A 26030-nucleotide genomic window follows, 5' to 3' on the forward strand; every position below is an offset into this window, starting at 1 on the left:
ACCTGTCGCCTCTGACCTTCGGCACCAGGACACGCAGCATCAGGAGCAACCCACGTGTCTCTCCCTGCCCAGAAGGCCAGATGCCCGCTCTACAACCAGAACCAACACACTGAGGCAAGGGCCGCGGGATGGGTAAGTGTCTCGTGGGTGGGACCCAGGTACCCCGCTGCTGAGGGGAATCATGAGTGGATTCCTCCCATGTAGGGAGAGCACATGGTGAGAGCTGGCCGCCCACCACGTGCGCGGGGAATGGAGTGAATTCTGCCCATGTGGGAAAGTAAGGGGATTCTTCCCGAGTGGGAAGCGCACATGGGTGAGAGCCAGCCGCCTCACCCACGCGCTATTAACGTATGATTGTGTTCCTCCTGTGTAGGGAAGCTCTAATATTGCTAGTTGATTCTATTCTTCCCGAAAGGGAAGTTCAATCTATTGCGCCTAAACAATTACATAAATTCAATTCGCCTCACGGAATAAATTTTATATAAAACTCAGGCTTTCCGTCCCCAGCCTCTCTCTCTCTCTCGCCTCGCCGATCACTGAACGAACCCGTCCCCGGACGACGGGTGACACTGTCCTACCTCCTTCTCCTTCCCACAGCACCTGTATATATGTTTGTACAGATTTATTACTCTACTTTACTTGTACATATTTACTCTTCTATTTATTTTGTTAATGACGTGCATCTAGCTTTACTTCTATTTATTCTGATGACTTGACACCTGTCCACATGTTTTGTTTTGTTGTCTGTCTCCCCCCTCTAGACTGTGCGCCCGTTGTTGGGTAGGGACCATCTCTATATGTTGCCAACTTGTACTTCCCAAGTGCTTAGTACAGTGCTCTGCACACAGTAAGCATTCAATAAATATAATTGAATGAATGAATGAATGAATGAATGAAGGAAGGAAGGAATGAATGAAAAGAAGTAGGAAGTCTGGGAAAAGAGGGAGGACCCTCTCTTGGCCAAAGACTTCATTAATTCACTCAATCGTATTTATTGAGCGCTTACTGTGTGCAGAGCACTGCACTAAGCGCTTGGAAAGTACAATTCAGCAATTGAGAGACAATCCCTGCCCACACCAGGCTTACAGTCTAGAAGTGAATCGTCCCAGCTTGTTCACTGGATTCTAGCCCCACTGTCCGAAGGGTTTTGTCTCCCTAATTATCCTAGACGAAATTCCATGCAGGGTCAGAGTGGCGTTCCATCTAGCCCCGGCATTAGGGTCTCCAATAGTAGCACCACTCAGATAAACACTGTGATGTTTGCCCTCTTGGTATTCATTCATTCCATCATATTTATTGAGCGCTTACTGTGTGCGGAGCACGGTAATAATAACGATGGCATTTATTAAGTGCTTACTATGTGCAAAGCACTGTTCTAAGCGCTTGGGAGAGTACAACAGACACATTCCCAGAGAAGCAGCTTGGCTCAATGGAAAGAGCCTCAGTTTGGGAGTCAGAGGTCATAGGTTCAAATCCCGGCTCCGCCAATTGTCAGCTGTGTGACCTTGGGCAAGTCACTTAACTTCTCTGGGCCTCAGTTACCTCATCTGTAAAACGGGGGTTAAGATTGTGAGCCCCACGTGGGACAACCTGATCACCTTGTATCCTCCCCAGCGCTTAAAACAGTGCTTTGCACATAGTAAGTGCTTAACAAATGCCATAATTATTATTATTATTCCCTGCCCAATTTACTATTTTATTACAGATTTATATATTACATATTATTTCATTTAGTTTGCGTCTACATCTCTAGCTAGATTGGGAGTTCCTTGAGGACAGGATCACTTCTACGGCAGGCTTTTGTACTCTCCCCAAGTCCAGCAAGACCTTTGCAAGGCGTCTTTGTGGCAACAGTTTCGCCTCCAGCTTCGAACCAAATTGAAGGACCACAGAGCTGCAATCCTGTCCGACTCACAATTACCCCGAAGAAGATGGAGTTTATGTGCCAGACAACCAGGATCTCCATCAGAGCTGAATGCCGCTCCTGAATTCTTCTCTCTGAGTGGAGCACTGTCTAAGGGTGCAAGGATAGCTGAAAATATTATCTTTTGGGAGGTTGGCAGGCAGGGCATTAGTGCCAATGTAGCATCAACCTTCAGAAGAAATGGAAAGTAGACAGAACAAAGGGAGTGTCTATTTTCTCTTCGGTTATGAGGCTGGACATAGCCCAGGTGCCACACTGGACATCTAAAGGAATCCATAATTGCTGTCTCTGGGTCATTTTTACTACTCTCAATCAATTCATATAATTTACTGAGGTGTGCAGAGCACCAGGCTAAGTGTTTGGGAAAGTATACAATAAGAGAGAATCAGTAGACAGGATCCCTGCCCATGGGGAGCTTACAGTCTAGAGGGGAAGACGGACAGGAAAATAAATTACAGAACTAGAGCAAAATGATATACGCAAATGCTGTGGGGCTGGGATGAGTATCAAAGTAATTGAGGGGTAATGATAATAATAACAATAATGACGGTATTTATTAAGCGCTTACTATGTGCAAAGCACTGTTCTAAGCGGGGGGGGATACAAGGTGATCAGGTTGTCCCACGTGGGGCTCACAGTCTTAATGCCCATTTTACAGATGAGGTAACAGGCACAGAGAAGTGAAGTGACTTGCCCAAAGTCACACGGCTGACAATTGGCAGAGCCGGGATTTGAACCAGTGACCTCTGACTCCAAAGCCCGGGCTCTTTCCACTGAGCCACGCTGCTTCTCTGTTACACAGTCAAGGGCATAGTCAATGCAGAGGGAAGGGTCTCTGCTTCCCCCTCCAGACTGTAAACTCATTAAGGGTAGTAATAATAATAATAATAATAATAATAATGGTATTTGTTAAGCGCTCACTATGTGCCAGGAACTGTACTGAGCACTGGGGTGGATACAAGCAAATCGAGTTGGATACATTCCCTTTCCCATGTGAGGCTCACAGTCTCAATCCCCATTTTCCCCAGATGAGGTAACTGAGGCACAGAAAAAATGAAGTGACTGGCCCAAGGTCACACAGCAGACATGTGGTGGAGACAGAATTAGAAACCATGACCTCCTGCCTCCCCAGGCCCGTGCTCTAACCACTAGGCCAGGATGCTTCATGGTAGGGAACACGTCTGTTAATTCTCTTGAACTGTGACCCCTCAAGAGCTTAGTACAGTGCCCTGCACATAGTCAGAGCTCAATAAATTCCACTGACTGATTGAAGAACATTTTTGCAAATACTAGAATGGTGAAAATACAAAAATTGTGGTATCTGTTGAGCGCTATAATAATAATAATAATTTGGGTATTTGTTAAGCGCTTACTATGTGCAAAGCACTGTTCTAAGTGCTGGGGAGGATGCAAGGTGATCAGGTTGTCCCATGTGGGGCTCACAATCTTGATCCCCATTTTATAGATGAGGGAACTGAGGCCCAGAGAAGTTAAGTGACTTGGCCAAAGTCACACAGCTGACCAGCGGCAGAGCCGGGATTTGAACCCATGACCTCTGACTCCCAAGCCCGGGCTCTTTCCACTAAGCCACGCTGCTATGTGCCCACTACTGTACTATTTACGACAAGAGATACAACACAATCCTATCAGTCACAGTTTCTGCCTCACAAGGGATTCTCAGACTAGGAGGGAGGGAGAACAGGAGCTTCCCCCCAACATCTTTTTGCATATGAGGAAGCTGAGGCACAGAGAAGTTTAAGTGACTTGCTAGGGTCACCCAGCAGGCATTCATTCATTCATTCATTCAATCGTATTTTCTGAGCGCTTACTGGGTGCAGAGCACTGTACTAAGTGCTTGGGAAGTCCAAGTTGGCAACATATAGAGATGGTCCCTACCCAACAAACAGTCAATCAATCAATCATATTTATTGAGCGCTTACTGTGTGCACAGCACTGTACTAAGCGCTTGGGAAGTACAAGTTGGCAACATATAGAGACAGTCCCTACCCAACAGTGGGCTCACAGTCTAGAAGGGGGAGACAGAGAACAAAACCAAACATATTAACAAAATAAAATAAATAGAATAGATATGTACAAGTAAAATAAATAGAGTAATAAATATGTACACACATATATACATATATACAGGCGCTGTGGGGAAGGGAAGGAGGTAAGATGGGGGGATGGAGAGGGGGACGAGGGGGAGAGGAAGGAGGGGGCTCAGTCTGGGAAGGCCTCCTGGAGGAGGTGAGCTCTCAGAAGGGCCTATATATACTATATATCTATATCTATCTATCTAGTATTTAGTCGCCACAGTGTCATGGGACCGGTCGTCTCAGAGGGCTCACAGTCTAGAAGGGGGAGACAGACAACGAAACAAAACATGTGGACAGATGTCAAGTCATCAGAATGAATAGAGGTAAAGCTAGATGCACATCATTAACAAAATACAATAAATGAATAGTAAATATGTACAAGTAAAATAAACAGAGGAATAAATCTGTACAAACATATATACCGGTGCTGTGGGGCCGGGAAGGAGGTAAGGCGGGGGGGGGGGGGGGGGGGGGGGGGGGGGAGGGAGAGGAAGGGGGGGGGATGGGGATGGGGATGGGGAGAGGAAGGGGGGGGGGGGGGCTCCGTCTGGGAAGGCCTCCTGGAGGAGGTGAGCTCTCAGTAGGACAAGTACCAGAGGTAAGATTAGTGGCTCCTCCTACCTCACCTCACTTCTCTCCTTTTACAATCCAGCCCGCACACTTGGCTTCTCTAGGGCCAACCTTCTCACTGGGCCTCCACCTCGCCTGTCTCCCCGCCAACCCCTTGCCCACGTCCGACGCAACGGCCCCCCACTTCTCTAAGCCGACCGACAATGACTCTCCCCGGCTTCAAAGCCTTCTTGAAGGCCCGTCTCCTCCAAGATGCCTTCCCAGGCTAAGCCCCACTTTTCCTCATCTCCCACTTCCTTTTGCGTTGCCCTGACTTGCTGCCTTTGCTCTGCCCCCCTCCCAGCCCCGAAGCACTTACGTACATATCTGTCATTTTATTTATATATATTGATGTCTGTCTCCCCCACTCTAGACTGGGAGCTTGTCGTGGGCAGGGAATGTCACTGCTTATTGCTGTATTGTACTTTCCCAAGCGCTTAGTACACTGCTCTGCACATGGTAAGCATTCAATAAATACAACTGAATGAATCAATCAATCAATTGTATTTATTGAGCGCTTACTGTGTGCAGAGCACTGTACTAAGCGCTTGGGAAGTGCAAGTTGGCAACATATAGAGACGGTCTCTACCCAACAGCGGGCTCACAGTCTAAAAGGGGGAGACAGAGAACAAAACCAAACATACTAACAAAATAAAATAAATGAATGAACCCAGGTCCCCCGATTTCCCACGTTCTTGCCACTAGACCACGCTGCTTCCCATTCATTCATTCATTCATTCAATCGTATTTATTGAGTGCTTACTGTGTGCAGAGCACTGTACTAAGCGCTTGGGAAGTACAAGTTGGCAACATATAGAGACGGTCCCTACCCAAACACAACGGGCTCACAGTCTACAAGTACAACTTCTACCGACCTGGTCACGAGAGGAGACGGGACAACGCTACGGCTCTGTAACCGCTTTAGTTCACTTTGAGGCTATTCTGTGGCGACAACACAACTTGACGAGGACATGCTGGATGACTGGTGTATTTCTAAACAATTTAATGCACAGAAACTCTTGATTTCCTGAAAGCTTTTCAGTTTTATTTCGGCACTGAGGATCAATTCTTTGTCATTCATATTTATTGAGCCCTTACTGTGTGCAGAGCACTGTACTATGCACTTGGGAGAGTACAATATGACAATATAATCATTTGATCCGATACCTCTGTTTTCTTAATCGTATTTATTAAGCGCTCACTGTGTGCGGAGTACAGTACTAAGCACTTCGGAGAGTACAATACAAAAGAGTTGGTTGACATTCCCTGCCCACCATGAGCTTACATTTGACAGGAAAAAAAACCCTGGGGTAGATACAAGATCATCAGGTCCAGTACGGAGCTCACAGTCTCAGTAGGAGGGGGAACAGGTACTGAGTTCCCATTTTACTGATGAGGGAACGGAGGTCCAGAGAAGTTAAGGGACTTGCCCAAATTCCCACCACAGGCAAATGGCAGAGGCAGGATTTAAAACTCAGGATTAGAATCTGGGTCCTTTCAGGACCGAGCACTTTCCACTTGACCATACTGCTTCTTCCTGAGTGGCCTCAGCCCCCTGCAGCAAAGCTGATGCAGCAAAGCAGTTCGCATTTACTTCTCTTATTGCATTTGTACTTTTCCTGCTTCTACTCACCCATCCCAAGTGACTCCAGGATGGTTGGTAGTGATAATCATAATGATAATGGTTAAACTTTGACTATGTGCCGAACTCTGAACTAAGCTCTGGGGTAGATACAAGATAATCAGGTTGGACACAGTCCCTGTACCACTTGGGGTTCCAAGTTTAAGTAGAAGGGACTGGGTTTATTCCTCATTTTACGGATGAGAAAACTGAGGCCCAGAGAAGAGAAGTGACTTGGCCAAAGTTACGGGGCAGACGAGTGACAGAGCCTAGATTAGAACCCAGGTCCCCTGACGCCCAGGCCTGGGCTCTATCCACCAGGCCAGGATCAGACCTTACCTCAGATGCTGTCATATTCAGCTTCTTAAGCAATTTTATCGCAGTGAACAGTGATATTCTGCGATGGAAGGTGTCCAACCTGATTAACTTGTACCTACCCCAAGCATTTAGTACGGTGCCTGGTACACAATAAATGCTTAATGAATACCATAAAAACAAACAAAAAAACCTGTCACAATCATCCCGGCTCTGCCGATTGTCAGCTGTGTGACTTTGGACAAGTCACTTAACTTCTCTGGGCCTCAGCTACCTCATATGTAAAATGGGGATTAAGACTGGGAGCCCCCCGTGGGACAACCTGATCACCTTGTAACCTCCCCAGCTGTTAGAACAGTGCTTTGCACATCGTATATGTTGCCAATTTGTACTTCCTAAGCGCTTAGTACAGTGCTCTGCACATAGTAAGCGCTCAATAAATACGATTGATGATGATGATGATAGTAAGCGCTTAATAAATGCCATTATTATTATTATTATTATTATCAACGGGGCCTACCGAACATCAAATTTCCAAACCGGATCGCATGCTCCTGCAAGCATATGGCCAGCATCAGAGCAAGTTCACTCCGACCGGTTTCTCTGGATTAAATTGAATGTAGCATTGGAAAATTCCCCCCAAATGCAGCCCTGGAGTGAGCTGAAATGCTACCATAAGCAGAGGTCCTCAGGAGATGCTTCCAAGGAAGTGTGAAGCACAATGACTGCTTACTGTAAAAATACAGTCAGAGCAGGCAGACTATGCTGGGACGTGCCAATCAAGAAAGGAATAGCTTTAAAGAACTGAGGTTTTGAGAAAATCAGGAAATTAAGCATAATGAATGACAGTGCCAGAATAGACTAGCAGAACGTTCACGGGCCTGGTCTTTGCCATTTGTCTGCTGTGTGATCGTGGGCAAATAATAACAACAATAATAATAATAATGGCATTTATTAAGCGCTTATTAAGTGCAAAACACTGTTCTAAGCACTGGGGAGGTTACAAGGTGATCAGGTTGTCCCACGGGGGGCTCACAGTCAATCCCCATTTTACGGATGAGGTAACTGAGGCACAGAGAAGTTAAGTGACTTGCCCCAAAGTCACACAGCTGACAACTGGCAGAGCCGGGATTTGAACCCATGACCTCTGACTCCAAAGCTCTTTCCACTGAACTACTCTGCTTCTCAAGTGACTTACCTTCTCCGGGCCTCCGTTTCCTCATCTGTACAATGAGGAATTGGCACTTGTTCTCCCTCCTACTCTGACTGTGGCTCCAACCGGGAGAGGGACTGTGTCCAACCTGATTATCTTGTATCTATTTCAGCATTTAGTACGGTGCTTGGTACATAGTAAACACTTAACAAACACCATTAGAAGTAATGGTATCATATTTATGATCACTACCTTGCAAATGGCAAATTCAGTAAAACACGAGCAAGTCTTTATGAGTACTCAGTGCGCAAAAGCTGGTCTCTCAACAACCATTTTAGCCACACCTGCATATATGAGTAAAATTCCCCATCAGTGGAATCACAGAGCACTATGAAAAGCTACGCACACACACTAAATGGGCGTACTTATGTAACAATCATGATGACATCTATTACGCGCATACTCTGTGCTAGGATGAGAGGTTTTAAGATAAAATTCCTGTCCTGCACAGGGTTCACAACCTATTTTACTAGATTTTGCAAGATGAGAAAAACAAGCCCTACAGATTAAGTGACTTGCCCAAAGTGATGCAGCTAGCTAGGCGCACAGTTGGGACTTCATTCATTCAGTCATATTTATTAAGCGCTTACTGTGTGCAGAGCATGGTACTAAGCGCTTGGGAAGTACAGGTTGGCAACATATAGAGAGATGGTCCCTACCTAACAACGGGCTCACAGTCTAGAAGGGGGAGAAAGACAACAAAACAAGTAGACAGGTGTCAATACCATCAGTCTGATTAGAATTATAGCTATATACACATCAAAAATAAAATAAATAGAATAGTAAATATGTACAAAGTAAATAGAGTAATAAATCTGTACAAACATATACAGGTGCTATGGGGAGGGGAAGGAGGTAGGGCAGGGGGGATGGGGAGGAGGAGAGGAAAAAGGGGGCTCAGTCTGGGAAGGCCTCCTGGAGGAGGTGAGCTCTCAGTAGGGCTTTGAAGGGAGGAAGAGAGCTAGCTTGGCGGATGTGTGGAGAGGGAGGGCATTCCGGGCCAGGGGGATGTGGGCCGGGGGTCGACGGTGGGACAGGCGAGAACGAGGCCCAGTGAGGAGGTGAGCGGCGGCAGAGGAGTGGAGGGTGCGGGCTGGGCTGGAGAAGGAGAGAAGGGAGGTGAGGTAGGAGGGGTTGAGGGGATGGATGGACAGCCTTGAAGCCGAGAGTGAGGAGTTTTTGCTTGATGCGGAGGTTGACAGGCAGCCACTGGAGATTTTTGAGGAGGGGAGTAACATGCCCAGGGCATTGGGCATGTTGAAAGCGTGGTGAAAGTTGAAAGACCTGAAAGCGGGTTTCCAGACTCCAATTCCTGTGCCCTTTCTACTAGGCCTGCACATAGTAAGCGCTCAATAAATACGATTGATGATAGGCCATGCTAAGTCAGTTCATCACTACATATAACTTCGTAATATAAATTACTAATTTAATGCCCATCTCCCCCTCTAGACTGTACGCTCATTTTGGGCGGGGAACCACTAACTCAGTGGTATTATTCAGTGGTATTATGAGAAGCAACGTGGCTTAGTGGAAAGAGCCCGGGCTTCAGAGTCAGAGGTCATGGGTTCTAATCCCAGCTCCGCCTCTTGTCCGCTGCGTGACCTTGGGCAAGTCACTTCACTTCTCTGTGCCTCAATTCCCTCACCTGCAAAATGGGGATTAAGACTGTGAGCCCCATGTGGGACAACCTGATTACCTTGTATCTACCCCAGAGCTTAGAACAGTGCTTGACACATAGCACTGAACAAATATCATTATTATTATTCTTGCCCTCTCCCAAAAGCTTAGTTATGTTCTACACAAAGTACTCAGTAAGTATGACTGACTTGCTTCCTTCAATCACCCTCCCTCCCATCCCCACAGCACACGTGCATATATCTATATATATCTGCAGTTTATTTACTTATTTTTTTATGTATATTAATGAGTCTCCCCCTCTAGACTGGGAGCTCATTGTGGGCGGGAAGTGTGTCTTTGTTGCTATATTGTACTCTCCCAAGAGCTTAGTACAGTACTTTGCACACAGCTGGCGCTCAATAAATACAACCTCTTGAAGAGAAGCTGTTTCCTCGCGAGAGCCATCCTGTCTGAAATCTTACCTAGAACTTCTGGTGGCTCTGACTGAAGACCTTCTGGCTGCTGGCCTTGAAGTACATTAAGCAGAGCTTGCAGACTCCGAAGACACAGCGATGGATGAGAAAATCTTGTCTCCTTGATCAACTCAAAGACTTCACAAAGTCCAACTTCAATGATCTGTTGAGAACACAATGAACGCGCTTGAAAAAGAGAGCGGGTGATCTGCGGACAGTTCAGCTTGGTTAATCGCTCAAGAAAACGTACTGCAAGAGCCTTGTTTTAAATACACGAACAAAACCGATCGAAAGTTTGTATGAGGACAGTTTCTGTCATTTTGGGGAGGCTAAATTAGAGGTGCCGAGGGGAGAGAGAGAAGCAAAAAGGAGAAATCAATCGCCTTTATTGAGTGCTTACAGTGTGCAGAGCAGTGTATTCATTCAATCGTATTTATTCAGCACTTACTGTGTGCAGAGCACTGTACTACTACTACTACTAATAATAATAATGGCATTTATTAAGCGCTTACTAAGCGCTTGGGAAGTACAAGTTGGCAACATATAGAGACGGTCCCTACCCAACAGTGTATGAAGTGCTTGGGAGAGTACGGAAAACTGAGAGAAATGATTTAAACTGGTGCATTACTAAAACTGAACGGGTCCTTCCCAGGACCAAAATGCACAGTGATTTAGTTTATTTGGTGACACGCAGAAAAAAGAAAATGGGAGTTATTAACCGGTAGCCTGCTCAAATGAGTACACAGTGTGGGAAAGCCGGATCAATCAAACAATCAGTCGTATTTACTGAGAGCTTGCGGGATGCAGAGCACTGCACTAAGAGCTTGGGAGAGTACACCATCCTATCAGACAGATAATTGCTCTCCCCAACTTCAAAGCCTTATCGGAGGCATGTCTTCTGTATATATGTATATATGTTTGTACATATTTATTACTCTATTTATTTATCTTACTTGTACATACCTATTCTATTTATTTTATTTTGTTAGTACGTTCGGTTTTGTTCTCTGTCTCCCCCTTCTAGACTGTGAGCCCGCTGTTGGGTAGGGACTGTCTCTGTGTGTGGCCGACTTATACTTCCCAAGCGCTTAGTACAGTGCTCTGCACACAGTAAGCGCTCAGTAAATACGATTGATTGATTGATTGATCTTCTCCAAGAAGCCTTCCCCTACGCCCTCCTCTCCTCTTCTCCCACTCCCTTCTGCGTCATCCTGCCTTGCTCCCTCCATTCGGCGTGGCTCAGTGGAAAGAGCCCGGGCTTGGGGGTCTGAGGTCATGGGTTCTAATCCTGGCTCCGCCACATAGCTGTGTGACCTCGGGCAAGTCGCTTCACTTCTCTGAGCCTGAGTGACCTCATCTGTAAAATGGGGATTAAGACTGTGAGCCCCACGGGGGACAACCTGATCACCTTGTATCCCCCTCAGCGCTTAGAACAGTGCTTTGCACATAGTAAGCGCTTAACAAATGCCATCGTTATTATTATTATTCATCCTCCCTCTCAGCCCCACAGCACACATGCATAGCTGTAATTTAGTCATTCATTCATCTATGTTGAACGATGCTTTGCACATAGGATGCGCTTAACAAATGCCATCATTATTATCAGCGCTTAGAACAGAGTGCTTTGCACATAGTAAGGGCTTAACAAATACCATCATTATTATCAGCGCTTTGCACACAGTAAGCGCTCAATAAATTCGTTTAAATGAATATTAGTTTAGAGCCTTGGAACTAGCTGTAATTCTATTGATTCTGACGATTTTGACACCTGTCTACGTGCTTCGTTTTGTTGTCTGCCTCCCCCTTCTAGACTGTGAGCCCGTTGGTGGGTAGGGACCGTCTCTATATGTTGCCGACTTGTACTTCCCAAGCGCTTAATACAGTGCTCTGCACACAGTAAGTGCTCAATAAATTCGACTGAATGAATATTTATTAGTTTAGAGCCTTGGAACTAGCTGTAATTCTATTGATTCTGATGATTTTGACACCTGTCTACATGGTTTGTTTTGTTGTCTATCTCCCCCTTCTAGACTGAGAGCCCGCTGTTGGGTAGGGACCGTCTATGTATGTTGCTGCTTGTACTTCCCAAGCGCTTAGTACAGTGCTCTGCACTCAGTAAGCGCTCAATAAATTCCATTGAATGAATGAATGAATGATGTCTGTCTCCCCCTCTAGACTGTGAGCTCATTGTGAGCAGGGAATGTGTCTGTTGCTGTACTGTACTCTCCCAAGCTCTTAGTACAGTGCTTTGCACATAGTAAGCGCTCAATACATACAATGTCAGAGGTCAATCAATAGACTATAACAGAGTTGAGAGACACATTCCCCACCAACACTTGTCGGGGGTGAGAACTTGGAGCGTTTCAAGGCTGCTCTGCCACATCATCCTGCAAATACTGATCATCGATCGACGCTCTTCTACTGCCACTTCCTTGTACTGTGTCCTTCACAAAAGTAGTTCCTTCTGCTTGTGCTTTAAAAAAAGATGCAGATTTTCAGGAACTAGGGCAAGCTGTCAGACACTTTCAGAAAAGGAGAGGAAAAGGTAGAAAAGAACCGTTTAGGGAGCTCCAACAATTTGGAGAAATTATAGTCGGGGTTGCTTCTGATCCACAGGCAGATGGGGGCCTTGTTAGCAATAATGTGAATTCCAAACAATTCCCCACCTGGGGAGAACTGAAGCTGTCTAGCTCAAAAATTCTGCGAGAGGGGCAGCACCCCACAGATAAGTGATAAAGATATCCCCCTTTGGAAAAGCTTCCTGATAAAGGTCAACGACGACTCGCCATGACCCACAGTCCACCTTACACCTCTAATGCCAACTTCCAGAAGTCTCCAAAAAAAGGAAATCCAATGAGATCGATTTTTCCCAGTTGCAAAAGAAAAGCGGGTCGAGCCCTCATGCTGTGGTGCTGAAAAGGCACCAGACAGTTTGCTCTCTAATGACGGATGCACTTTGACAATTTATTTCTGAGATGAGTTTCTGGGTCATTGAGTTTGTGATTTTAATAGCTCTGTGATCGCGTTGTGGGCAGGGAGTGTGCATGTTTATTGTTGTACTGTACTCTCCCAAGCGCCTGGCAGAGTGCTCTGCAAACAGTAAGTGCTCAATAAATACAACTGAATGAATGAATGTTCAATAAATATGACTGACTGAATGAATAAATCAATGTCTCTATACTGTAACCTCATGGTGCCCTCATTGTGGGCAAAGGAATATGTCTACCAACTATATTAGACTCTCCCTAGCACTTAGTGCAGTGCTGACGTATAGTTAAGTGCTCAATAAAGACCGACTGATTGGGCAGGGCTCCTCACATAGTAAGCACTCAATAAATACGATTGAATGAATGGGTCTACTGATGCTGGTACTCTCCCAAGTACACAGTACAGTACTCTGCACACAATAAGCGCTCAGTAAATACCACTGATTGACTGACCTCTGGCAAATGCCTAAGGACGCTGACCATCTTGTCAAGCATATAATACTGATGAAGCCAACAGAATGGAGTACAAATACCACTGACTGGTTGATAATAACAATAATAATGATGGCATTTATTAAGCACTTACACTGTTCTAAGTGCATTAATATGAAACAGGTGAATCGATCCAGCAAACGGAAGCCAAGACCTTGTTAAATTGACAGAATTGCAATCTAGATTCATTCATTCATTCAATCATATTTATTGAGTGCTTACTGTGTGCAGAACACTGTACTAAGCACTTGGGAAGTCCAAGTTGGTAACATATAGAGACGGTCCCTACCAAACCGCGGGCTCACAGGGGGAGACAGCCAACAAAACATTAACAAAATAAAATAAATAGAATAAATATGTACAAATAAGATAGAGTAATAAATACGTACAAACATATATGCATGTATACAGGTATGATCTAGATAAGATCTTGATAAATCTTGATAAATCTAGATAAGATTTTGCTATGGAAATCCAAGAAAATTTCCATGTAAAAAAGTGTTCAAAAACCCCAACTTTCATGCCCAGAGCTCACTGATGAGCAGGGCGTCCCTTTCTAAATCTGGAGGAATTCATTCATTCATTCAATCGTATTTATTGGGCGCTTACTGTCTGCAGAGCACTGTACTAAGCGCTTGGGAAGTACAGATGCCAACCAGTCTGGGCTGCTGCATTGTTGGGGTGACTTGGAATTGCGTGGGAAGCGCAGGGGCGGAATTTTGGACCTTTCCGGTTTGGCGGTGCAATTCCTGCAGAGATGGACCAATTGCCTCCGGAAGGGGGAAGGTTTTCTGGGTGGTTTTTTTTAGGAATGGCCAGAGAAAATTCCTCCAACCAGCCCAGGAGCTCTGTGGCTGGAACGGGTCTTCCGTTTCGACGGGAAATCTAACCTTTCTACCTCGGGGCTGGGAACCCTAGACGGCTAAGAGGGGGCCACCACAGTGTAAACTCTGTGCTGATCTCCCCAGCCTAACCGTGGGAGAGGCGAGCGGCGGAAGAGTGACAAGTGTCACCGAGCCAGGTGATACTGACGATGAAACTTGCAAATGAGCGTTTATTTTACTTGTACATATCTATTCTATTTATTTTATTTTGTTAATATGTTTGGTTTTGTTCTCTGTCTCCCCCTTTGAGACTGTGAGCCCGCTGTTGGGTAGGGACCGTCTCTATGTGTTGCCGACTTGCACTTCCCAAGCGCTTGGTACAGTGCTCTGCACGCAGTAAGCGCTCAATAAATACGATTGATTGATTGATGCAGGGAGGGAGGGCTTCAGGATGTAATAAATTCTTATTCTAGTGAGGCTGAACCTCTACTGCATTACCTGTGGCCCTCCTTCTCCACCTCCGTCACCAACTCTTTCTCTCCTTTCGGGTTTCGATTATAGTAGTCAGTCTTTCATTCCATCGTATTTATTAAGCACTTACTGTGTGCAGAGCACTGGACTAAGTGCTTGGGAAAGGATAATTCAACAATAAACAGGGCCATTCCCTGCCCACAACCAGCTCACGGTCCGGGGGCGGGGGAGACAGACATCAATACAAATGATAAAAAAATCCTGAGGGGCAAAAGCAACAGAACCACGGGCAAGGAAGGGATGATGATAACGACAGTGGTAACGGTGGTAGCAGCATTTATAGGTGAAACATACTTCTGTACTAGGTGCCCGGGAAGTGCAGATTAACAAAGTGATTCATTCCATGCCCTCGGGGAGCTTTCCAATCAATCAATCGTATTTATTGAGCGCTTACTGTGTGCAGAGCACTGTACTAAGCGCTTGGGAAGTACAAGTTGGCAACATATATCATCATCATCATCAATCGTACTTACTGAGCGCTTACTATGTGCAGAGCACCGTACTAAGCGCTTGGGAAGTACAAATTGGCAACATAAAGAGACAGTCCCTACCCAACAGTGGGCTCACAGTCTAAAAGGGGGAGACAGAGAACAAAACCAAACATACTAACAAAATAAAATAAATAGAATACAGAGACAGTCCCTACCCAACAGTGGGCTCACAGTCTAAAAGGGGGAGACAGAGAACAAAACCAAACATACTAACAAAATAAAATAAATAGAATACAGAGACAGTCCCTACCCAACAGTGGGCTCACAGTCTAAAAGGGGGAGACAGAGAACAAAACCAAACATACTAACAAAATAAAATAAATAGAATATAGAGACAGTCCCTACCCAACAGTGGGCTCACAGTCTACACTCTAATGGGGGAGAAAAATATAAAAACATTTGCAACTAGGAAGATCAAAAATAAATGAAATGTGAGTGTAAGTAGGAGGCAAAGAAGCTCATACAGGCTAAGTGTGGCTACAGGGATGATGTGACTCAGGGAGATGAATCGGGGAAGGCATGTTGGAGATTTTAAGCTTGTGGTGGGCGGGGGATATTTAGATTTACTGCTGTACTGTCCTCTCCCAAGCGCTTAGTAGCAGCACGGGCTTGGGAGTCAGAGGTCATGGGTTCTAATCCCGGTTCCACCATTTGTCAGCTGTGTGCCTCTGGGCAAGTCACAACTTCTCCGGGCCTCAGTTATCTCATCTGTAAAATGAGGATGAAGACTGTGAGCCCTACATAGGACAACCTGATTACCTTGTATCTATGCCAGCACAGCGCTTGGCACGTAGTAAGCCAGTAAACACTGGGGGATTTCCTAATTTTCTTAACATCTTTGAAAGAAGGCTGTGAGCCCCACGTGGAACAACCTGATTACCTTGTATCAATCAATCGTATTTATTGAGCGCTTACTATGTGCACAGCACTGTACTAAGCGCTTGGGAAGTACAAATTGGCAACACATAGAGACAGTCCCTACCCAACAGTGGGCTCACAGTCTAAAAATGTGCATGTGTCCCCAGCGCTTAGAACAGTGCTTGGCACATAGTAAGCGCTTAACAAATGCCATCAGTATTATTATTATTAGTAGTAAGCGCTTAGAAAATACCATCATTATTATTAGTAGTAGTACAGTGCTCTGCGCACAGTGAGCGCTCAATAAACACGACTGCAATGAATGAATGGTAAGATTTTAAGAGGGATTTGAAAGTGGATAGAGTGGGGATCGGTCTGATGTGTGCAGGGTCAGGGGAGTTCAAAGCAGGAGAAAGTGGGTGAGGGAGTGGACAGGGGCAGCAGAATCAAAAGCAAGATAAACTACACAGTTGGCTTGGAGCCCGTTGTTGGGTAAGGACTGTCTCTATTCGTTGCCAAACTGTACTTTCTGAGCACTTAGTACAGTGCTCTGCACAGTGAGCGCTCAATAAACACGACTGAATCAATGAGCGAATGACAAACCAAGACAGTGAGTTGGGAAATAGAAGAAGAGAACAAACAGGTTGAAGTCAGAGAGTGCACAGCCTGGAAGCCCTAAGAAGTTTTTGTTGATTGATTATTCATTTGTTCATTCAGTTGCATTTATTAAATGCTTACTATAATAATAATAATAAATAATAACAGTAATAATAATAATAGTAATAATAATAATAATAGCAATAATAATAATACTGGCATTTTGTTAAGCGCTTACTATGTGCAAAGGACTGTTCTAAGCGCCGGGGAGGTTATAAGGTGATCAGGTTGTCCCATGGAGGGCCCACATTCTTCATCCCCATTTTACAAATGAGGGAACTGAGGCACAGAGAAGTTAAGCGACTTGCCCAAAGTCACACAGCTGACAGTTGTGCAGAGCACCGTACTAAACGCTTGGGAAAGTACGATACAACAATAAACAGTGACATTTCCAGACCACAGCGAGCTCAGTCTAGAAGGGGGGAGACGGACATCAACGCAAATAAATAAAATTACGGGTATATGCATAAGTGCTGTGGGGCTGAGGGCCGGGGGAGAGTAAAGGAAGCAAATCAGGGAGACACAGAAGGGAGTGGGAGATGAGGGAAATAATAATAATAATGATAATAATAATAATGATAATAATAATAATAATGGCATTTATTAAGCGCTTACTATGTGCAAGGCACTGATCTAAGCGCTAGGGAGGTTACAAGGTGATCAAGTTGTCCCACAGGGGACTCACAGTCTTAATCCCCATTTTACAGATGAGGGAACTGAGGCACAGAGAAGTTAAGTGATTTGCCCAAAGTCACACAGCTGTCGACAATTGGCAGAGTGGGGATTTGAACCCATGACCTCTGACTCCAAAGCCCGGGCTCTTTCATTCATTCATTCAATCGTATTAAGCGCTTACTGTGTGCAGAGCACTGTACTAAGCGCTTGGGAAGTACAAGCTGGCAACATGTAGAGACGGTCCCTACCCAACAGTGGGCTCACAGTCTAGAAGGGGGAGACAGAGAACAAAACCAAACATATTAACAAAATAAAATAAATAGAACAAACATGTACAAATAAAATAAAATAGAGTACTAAATCCGTACAAACATATATACAGGTGCTGTGGGGAGGGGAAGGAGGTAACGCGGGGTGGGGGGGGAAGGGGAGGGGGTGGAGGGGGAAAGGAAGGAGGAGGAGTGGGGGGACGGGGAAAGCACTGGGGAGTTTACAAGGTGATCAGGTTGTCCCACGGGGGGCTCACAGTCTTAATCCCCATTTTACAGATGAGGCCACTGAGGCACAAAAAAGTGAAGTGACTTGCCCAAAGTGCCCTGGGGAGTTTATAAGGTGATCAGGCTGTCCCACGGGGGGCTCACAGTCTTCATCCCCATTTTACAGATGAGATAACTGAGGCACAAAGAAGTGAAGTGACTTGCCCAAAGTCACACAGCTGACAAGTGGCGGGGCCGGGATTTGAACCCATGACCTCTGACTCCAAAGCCCGGGCTCTTTCCACTGAGCCACGCTGCCTCCGTACTAGGGTGGGACCAGTCCGGGCGGAGAGGAAGGGACTGAGCCGGGAAATGGGGCGCAGGAAAAACTGGCGGGATTTGGCAGTTAACAATGTGAGAGCCCAACAAAAGTCAAGCCAAGGATGACACCAAGGTAACAAGCCACTGGGATGGGGAGGATTAGGATAATAACGATAATAATAATGATGATGATGATAAGAACAACAACAATGGCATTTGTTAATGATGATGATGATGATGGCATTTATTAAGCGCTTACTATGCGCAAAGCTCTGTTCTAAGCGCTGGGGAGGTTATAAAGTGATCAGGTTGTCCCACTGGGGGGCTCACAGTCTTAATCCCCATTTTACAGATGAGGTAACTGAGGCCCAGAGAATAATAATAATAATGATGGCATTTATTAAGCGCTATGTGCAAAGCACTGTTATAAGCGCTGGGGAGGTTACAAGGTGATCAGGTTGCCCCACGGAGGGCTCACAGTCTTAATCCCCATTTTACAGATGAGGTCACTGAGGCCCAGAGAAGTGAAATGACTTGCCCAAAGTCACACAGCTGACAATTGGCAAAGACAGGATTTGAACCCACGACCTCTGACTCCAAAGCCCGGGCTTTTTCCACCGAGCCATGCTGCTTCTCTATGTGGCAGACACTGTACTAAGCGCTAGGGTGGATACAAGCAAATCGGATGGGACGCAGTCCCTGTCCCATACAGGGCTCACGGCCTTAATCCCCATTTTCCAGATGAGGTAACTGAGGCACGGATAAATGAAGTGACTTGCCTAAGGTCACACAGAAGACAAGTAGCGGAGCAGGGAAAAGAACCAAGATTCCCAGGCCCGGGCTCTATCCACCACACCATGGATGGGAAAGTGGGCAGGAAGGAGGGAATTACGGGGGTGCAGGGAGGTAAGGTGAGAAGGGGAAGCATCATGGGGTAGTGAATAGATCACAGGCCTTGATGTCAGAAGGTCATGGGTTCTAATCCCAGCTCGACCACTTGTCTGCTGGGTGACCTTGGGCGAGCCACTTCACTTCTCTGGGCCTCAGTTATTTCATCTGTAAAATGGGGATTGCGCCTGCGAGCCGCACGTGGGACAGGGACTGTGTCCAACCCAACCTGCTTGTATCCATCCCAGTGCTTAGTAGACTGCCTGGCACATAGTTAAGCGCTTATCAAATACCAAAATTATTATTATATTATTAATAATAAGGCCGGTTTTTGACATGCAGTTGAGGGGTTGGTATGAAATCCCCCAAAAAATGCACGACTGCAGGTCAGATGAGGGGTGAGGGACAGAGACACGGATGTTGGAATCAGCCACACAGATGATGTAGCTGTTACTATGGCAGCAAATGAGCTCCCCGAGAGAACAAGTGGAAAACTGCTTCCTGACTTGAAGGACCATCCCTTCGCAGTTGATAAAAATTTTTTTTTATTAATAAATGGCATTTGTTAAGTGCTTACTATGATCCAGGCACTGCCTTAAGCCCTGAGGAGGACATAAGATAATCACAGTCCCTGTCCCACGTGGGGCTGACTCACCGTCTTAATTCCCATTCTACAGATGAGGTAACAGGCACAAATAAACTAACTCGCCCAAGGTCACACAGCACACAAGTGGCAGAGCCAAAATTAGAACTCAGAGCCCCTGATTCTCAGGCCCAGACTCTTTCCATTAGGCTACACTGCTTCTCATGATGGCAACTGAAGCAGCCTTAGTGGAAAGAGCCCGGGCTTGGGAGCCAGAGGTCGTGGGTTCTAATCCCGGCTCTGCCACTTGTCAGCTGTGTGACTTTGGGCACATCACAACTTCTCTGTGCCTCAGTTACCTCATCTGTACAATGGGGATTAAGACTGTGAGCCTGACGTGGGACAACCTGATCACCCTGTATCTACGCCAGCGCTTAGAACAGTGCTTGGCACATAGTAAGTGCTTAACAAATACCATAATTATTATTATTATTATTAATTCCCAAAACCGACCTCTCCAGCCTTGACCGCTCTCTCTGCAATGTCACACTTCCTCCTGCATTCAAGACATCTCTAACTGGATATCCATCCATCAATCAATCAATCAATCGTATTTATTGAGCAGTTACTGTGTGCAGAGCACTGTACTAAGCACTTGGAAGTACAAGTTGGCAACATATAGAGACAGTCCCTACCCAACAGTGGGCTCACAGTCTAAAAGGGGGAGAAAGAGAACAAAACTAAACATACTAACAAAATAAATAGAATAGATATGTACAAGTAAAATAAATAAATAAATAAATAGAATAATAAATATGTACAAGCATATATACATATATACAGGTGCTGTGGGGAAGGGAAGGAGGTAAGATGGGGGGATGGAGAGGGGGACGAGGGGGAGAGGAAGGAAGGGGCTCAGTCTGGGAAGGCCTCCTGGAGGAGGGGAGCTCTCAGTAGGGCCTTGAAGGGAGGAAGAGAGCTAGCTTGGCGGATGTTGGGACGGAGGACATTCCAGGCCAGTGGGAGGACGTGGGCCGGGGGCCAACGGTGGGACGGGCGAGAGCGAGGCACGGTGAGGAGGTGAGCGGCGGCGGAGGAGCGGAGGATGCGGGCTGGGCTGGAGAAGGACAGAAGGGAGGGGAGGGAGGAGGGGGCGAGGGGATGGATGGACGCCTTGAAGCCCAGGGTGAGGAGTTTCTGCCTGAAACTCTCAAATCCCACAGACAGTTGCTCTCCCCCCTTTCAAAGCCTTATTGAAGGCACAACTCTTCCGAGAGACCTTCCCTGACTAAGCCCGCCTTTCCTCTTCTCCCACTCCCCTCTGCGTCGCCCTGCCTTGCTCCCTTTACACATATCTGTAATTTCTTTATATTCACGTCTGAAGCAGCGTGGCTCAGTGGGAAGAGCACGGGCTCTGGAGTCAGAGGTCACGGGTTCAAATCCCCACTCCCGCTGTCAGCTGTGTGACTTTGGACGAGTCACTTAACTTCTCTGGGCCTCAGTTACCTCATCTGTAAAAGGGGGATTGAAACGGTGAGCTCCCTTGGGACAACCTGATTACCTTGCAACCTCCCCGGCGCTTAGAACAGTGCTTCGCACATAGTAAGCGCTTAACAAATGCCATTATTATTATTATTATATTAGACTTTGAGCTTGTTGTGCGCAGGGACTGTGTCTGTTTATTGTTATATTGTACGCTCCCAAGCACTTAGCACAGACAGCACTTAAAGCTTGTTGTGGGCAGGGACTGTGTCTGTTTATTGTTATATTTGGCACAGACATTAAGCGCCCAATAAATATGATTGAACGAAAGGGAGGAAACCCTCTCCTCTAACTGTGAGCCCACTATTGGGTAGGGACTGTCTCTATATGTCACCAACTCGTACTTCCCAAGCGCTTAGTACAGTGCTCTGCACACAGTAAGCGCTCAATAAATACGATTGATGATGGTGGGAAGGCAGACAGGAACTAACACTTGAGACGGTCACACATCTCGCTTAGCACAGGCTTTCCAAGCGAAAGCTATCCGTCACCTTGCCGCGCTCTCCTCCCGAGGAAACCGATTTCATCGGAAGCAATTCCCCAGTGACTAGGCCCCATCCCGCTGGGGGCAGAGCGGATCTACGGCACGCCGGGACGGTCAGGAGATCAAACCGGGAGCTATTCCCAGATCTTCCGAGTGACTCACTCCGTGACACTCGCCAACTCCAAACTGTCTCGTGCATCACTTTCTCCAAATGTAAAAGGGGAACAATGCTCCTGATCCCTTGACATTTCGAAAAGTACGCACGCGGCGCCTTCGGGTTATATCGGTAGGCGCGGGCGCGTAAGGAGTTGAAACCGAGGCGCCGAGGCTTCCAAGGACTACTAGAATCGACGAGTCACCCTGGAAACAATTTATCATCATCAATTGTATTTATTGAGTGCTTACTATGTGCAGGGCACTGTACTAAGCACTTAGTACACTTATCCAAGTGAGACTCAGTCTGTGAGCTTGGCCGTCCTCACAATCTCGGGAGCAGTGCGAGACATCACGTCGTGCCCCCCCGTGAATTTACACTCCCGCCCTGGAGTACGCAGATACTACACTACGAGGAGACTCGCTCTTTCAAGAGAACCGGAGAAGCGGTGCGGCCTCACGGATAAACCGCGGGCCCGGGAGTCGAAAGGACCTGGGTTCTAATCCCAGCTCGGCCACTGGTCCGCTGTGTGACCTTAGGCCAGTGACTTCGCTTCTCTGGGCTTCACCTACCTCACCTGGAAATTGGGGATGAGGACTGGTGAGCCCCATGCGGGACAGATATATGGGGCAGTTGAATTGCTTCAATCAATCAATCAATCCTATTTTTTGCGGGGGGGGGGGGTGGCTGGAATTCGTTAAGCGCTTACTATGTGCCAAGCACTGAGAGCTCACCTCCTCCAGGAGGCCTTCCCAGACTGAGCCCCTTCCTTCCTCTCCCCCTCGCCCCCCTCTCCATCCCCCCATCTTACCTCCTTCCCTTCCCCACAGCACCTGTATATATGTAGATATGTTTGTACAGATTTATTACTCTATTTATTTATGTGTTTATTCTACTTGTGCATATCATCATCAATCGTATTTATTGAGCGCTTACTCTGTGCAGAGCACTGTACTAAGCGCTTGGGAAGTACAAATTGGCAACATATAGAGACAGTCCCTACCCAACAGTGGGCTCACAGTCTAAAAGATTATCTATTCTTAATATCTATTCTATTTTATTCTATCTATTCTATTTTGTTAGTATGTTTGGTTTTGTTCTCTGTCTCCCCCTTTTAGACTGTGAGCCCACTGGTGGGTAGGGACTGTCTCTATATGTTGCCAACTTGTACTTCCCAAGTACAGTGCTCTGCACACAGTAAGCGCTCAATAAATATGATTGATTGATTGATTGATTGACTGACAGGGACTGTGTCCAACCTGACCAAGTGGCAGCTGCCCTAGTGCTTAGTACAGTGCCGGCACAGGGCAAGCGCTTTACAGAGACCATAAAACCAACGGGCCAAACCCAAGGTACTTGCCTTCGGGAGTTTGATGGGAGGTTCTTTGGACTCCTCCTCTTCGTCGCTGTCCGAGTCGCCGCTCTGGACGGAGTTTCTCGACGCCACCGCCGAGGACGTTTCCTTCTTCTGCCACTCCAGGACGCAATGGCGGACGTTGCAGTAGACGTTGAAAGCCGAAGGGTTGCTATGGAGTTTGATATCCGGGATGATCGCTGCATTCTCTAAATTTTCAGTCTGCAAAGCAAGACGGTATTTTCCGTTCAAAACTGAAACCACCTTCCTTCTCGCTATCCGGGCTCCACTCTCCCCACCTTCAAAGCTTAATCCATCAGTCGTAATCCCGTCTTTCAGGGGTATTTGTTGAGCTCCTGCACCGTACTGAGGCTTGGGAGTGAACAACAGAACAGAGTTGGTGGACACATTCTCTGTGCACAGGGCACTGTCAACAACCTGGCTCAGTACGGAAGCAGCGCGGCTCAGTGGAAAGAGCCCGGGCTTGGGAGTCAGAGGTCATGGGTTCAAATCCCGGCTCCGCCAACTGTCAGCTGGGTGACTTTGGGCAAGTCGCTGAACTTCTCTGGGCCTCAGTTACCTCATCTGCAAAAATGGGGGTTAAGACTGGGAGCCCCCCGTGGGACAACCTGATCACCTTGTAACCTCCCCAGCGCTTAGAACAGTGCTTTGCACATAGTAAGCACTTAATAAATGCCATTATTATTATTATTATTAATAATAATAATAATAACAACAAAAATGTGCCTGTGGGGTAACTGCACTAACGCCCAGTGGCTAAAGTTTCTGGAAATGGCATAAAGCAGGAGGGTTATATATACAGCTCAAAGGAAATGCCTAACTAAATTCATTTTATAATCTCCTTCCGATACTATATTCTCTCTCTCCATTACACACACATATACATATGTATACACGCATACATGTATGCATACATATATATATGAATTATATATATATATATATATATATGTGTGTGTGTATATATATATATCTCCACCCCACCCACCCCTTTAACAGCAGCAGGCTAATGACGCTAGAAAACCCTGCCGGTCAAGACGTTCTAGAAACTTTCATCCCATTTATTTTTTGCCTGCTTCGGGCCTTCCTCCGATGAAAATTCCTACGTGCGGTGTTTCCTCATTTCATTCATTTTAAAAATCAACACCGGATAGCCACGCACTAACTACTCAGAAACAACTCAGCCTCTGACCCCAGTATTTATGAAGCGTGAAAATTGTTTGGCGAGGAGGATCCCAATTTTTTTCATTCGTTCAATCGTATACCTGTCTGTAATTTATGTATTTATTTATATTAATATCTGTCTCCCTGTTTAGACCATAAGCTCACTGTGGGCCGGGAATGTCTGTTATATTGTATTCTCCCAAGCCCTTAGTACAGTGCTCTGCACACAGTAAGCCCTCAATAAATACAACTTATATGACTCAATAAGTAGTATGACTATTTATTTTACTTGTACACATTTACTATTCTATTTATTTTGTTAATGTGGTGCATCTAGCTTTATTTCTATTTGTTCTGATGATTTGACACCTGTCCACATGTTTTGTTTTATTGTCTGTCTCCCCCTTCTAGACTGTGAGCCCATTGTTGGGTAGGGACCGTCTCTATATGGTGCCAACTTGTACTTCCCAAGTGCTTAGTACAGTGCTCTGCACACAGTAAGCGCTCAATAAATACGACTGAATGAATGAATTTACTCCCAGATTGAGCCCCCTCCTTCCTCTTCCCCTTCTCCCCCTCCCCATCCCCCACCCTACCTCCTTCCCCTCCCCACAGCACCTGTATATATGTTTGTACCGATTTATTACTCTATTTATTTATTTTACTTGAACACATTTATTCTATTTATTTTATTTTGTTAATATGTTTTGTTTTGTTGTCTGTCTCCCCCCTCTAGACTGTGAGCCCGCTGTTGGGTAGGGACCGTCTCTATATGTTGCCAACCTGTACTTCCCAAGCGCTTGGTACAGTGCTCTGCACACAGTAAGCGCTCAATAAATACGACTGAATGAATGAATTTACTGAGCGCTTACTGTGTGCAAAGCACTGTACTAAGTGCTTGGGAGAGTACAATATTCATTCATTCATTCATTCAATAGTATTTATTGAGTGCTTACTGTGTGCAGAGCACTGTACTTAGAAGCAGCATGGCTCAGTGGAAAGAGACCGGGCTTTGGAGTCAGTGGTCGTGGGTTCAAATCCCGGCTCCGCCACTTGTCAGCTGTGTGACCTTGGTCAAGTCACTTAACTTCTCTGGGCCTCAGTTACCTCATCTGTAAAATGGGGGTTGACAGTGAGCCCCCCATGGGACAACCTGATCACCTTGTATCCCCCCAGCCCTTAGAACCGTGCTTTGCACATAGTAAGCGCTTAATAAATGCCATCATTATTATTATTATTACTAAGCGCTTGGGAAGTACAAGTTGGCAACATATAGAGACGGTCCCTACCCAACAGTGGGCTCACAGTCCAGAAATAACAGCAGATACATTCCCTGCCCACAGTGAGCTCACAGTCTAAAAGGGGGAGACAGATGATAATATACAAAAATAAATAAATTACAGATATATATATATATTTATATATATCCTCACTCTGATCCCCACAGCACGTATTTCTATATCGATATATATATATCGATATATATATATCGATATAGAAATACGTGCTGTGGGGATCAGAGTGAGGATGAATGAAGGAGCGAGTAAGAGCAGTGCAGAAGGGAGTGGGAGAAGAGAAGAGGAGGGCTGAGTCAGGGAAGGCTTCTTGGAGGAGATGGGCCTTCAGTAAGGCTATGAAGTGGGGGAGAGCAATTATAAAT

General features: G+C 46.0%; 1 protein-coding gene across 1 annotated transcript in view; it reads right to left on the reverse strand.

Annotated features, from left to right (window-relative positions):
- The window catches only part of MYCBP2 (MYC binding protein 2), a 404370-nt gene that overhangs the window by 283817 nt on the left and 94523 nt on the right, over window positions 1–26030 (reverse strand). Inside the window, exons 3-4 of the mRNA XM_038763035.1 lie at window positions 23192–23407; window positions 9878–10031 (exon numbers count right to left, since the gene is read on the reverse strand). Of these exons, the coding sequence (XP_038618963.1) occupies window positions 9878–10031; window positions 23192–23407 (370 nt within the window). The remainder of the gene's footprint in view (window positions 1–9877; window positions 10032–23191; window positions 23408–26030) is intronic.

The sequence above is a fragment of the Tachyglossus aculeatus genome, chromosome 2 (genome assembly GCF_015852505.1).
Source record: "Tachyglossus aculeatus isolate mTacAcu1 chromosome 2, mTacAcu1.pri, whole genome shotgun sequence".
NCBI lineage: Eukaryota > Metazoa > Chordata > Mammalia > Monotremata > Tachyglossidae > Tachyglossus > Tachyglossus aculeatus.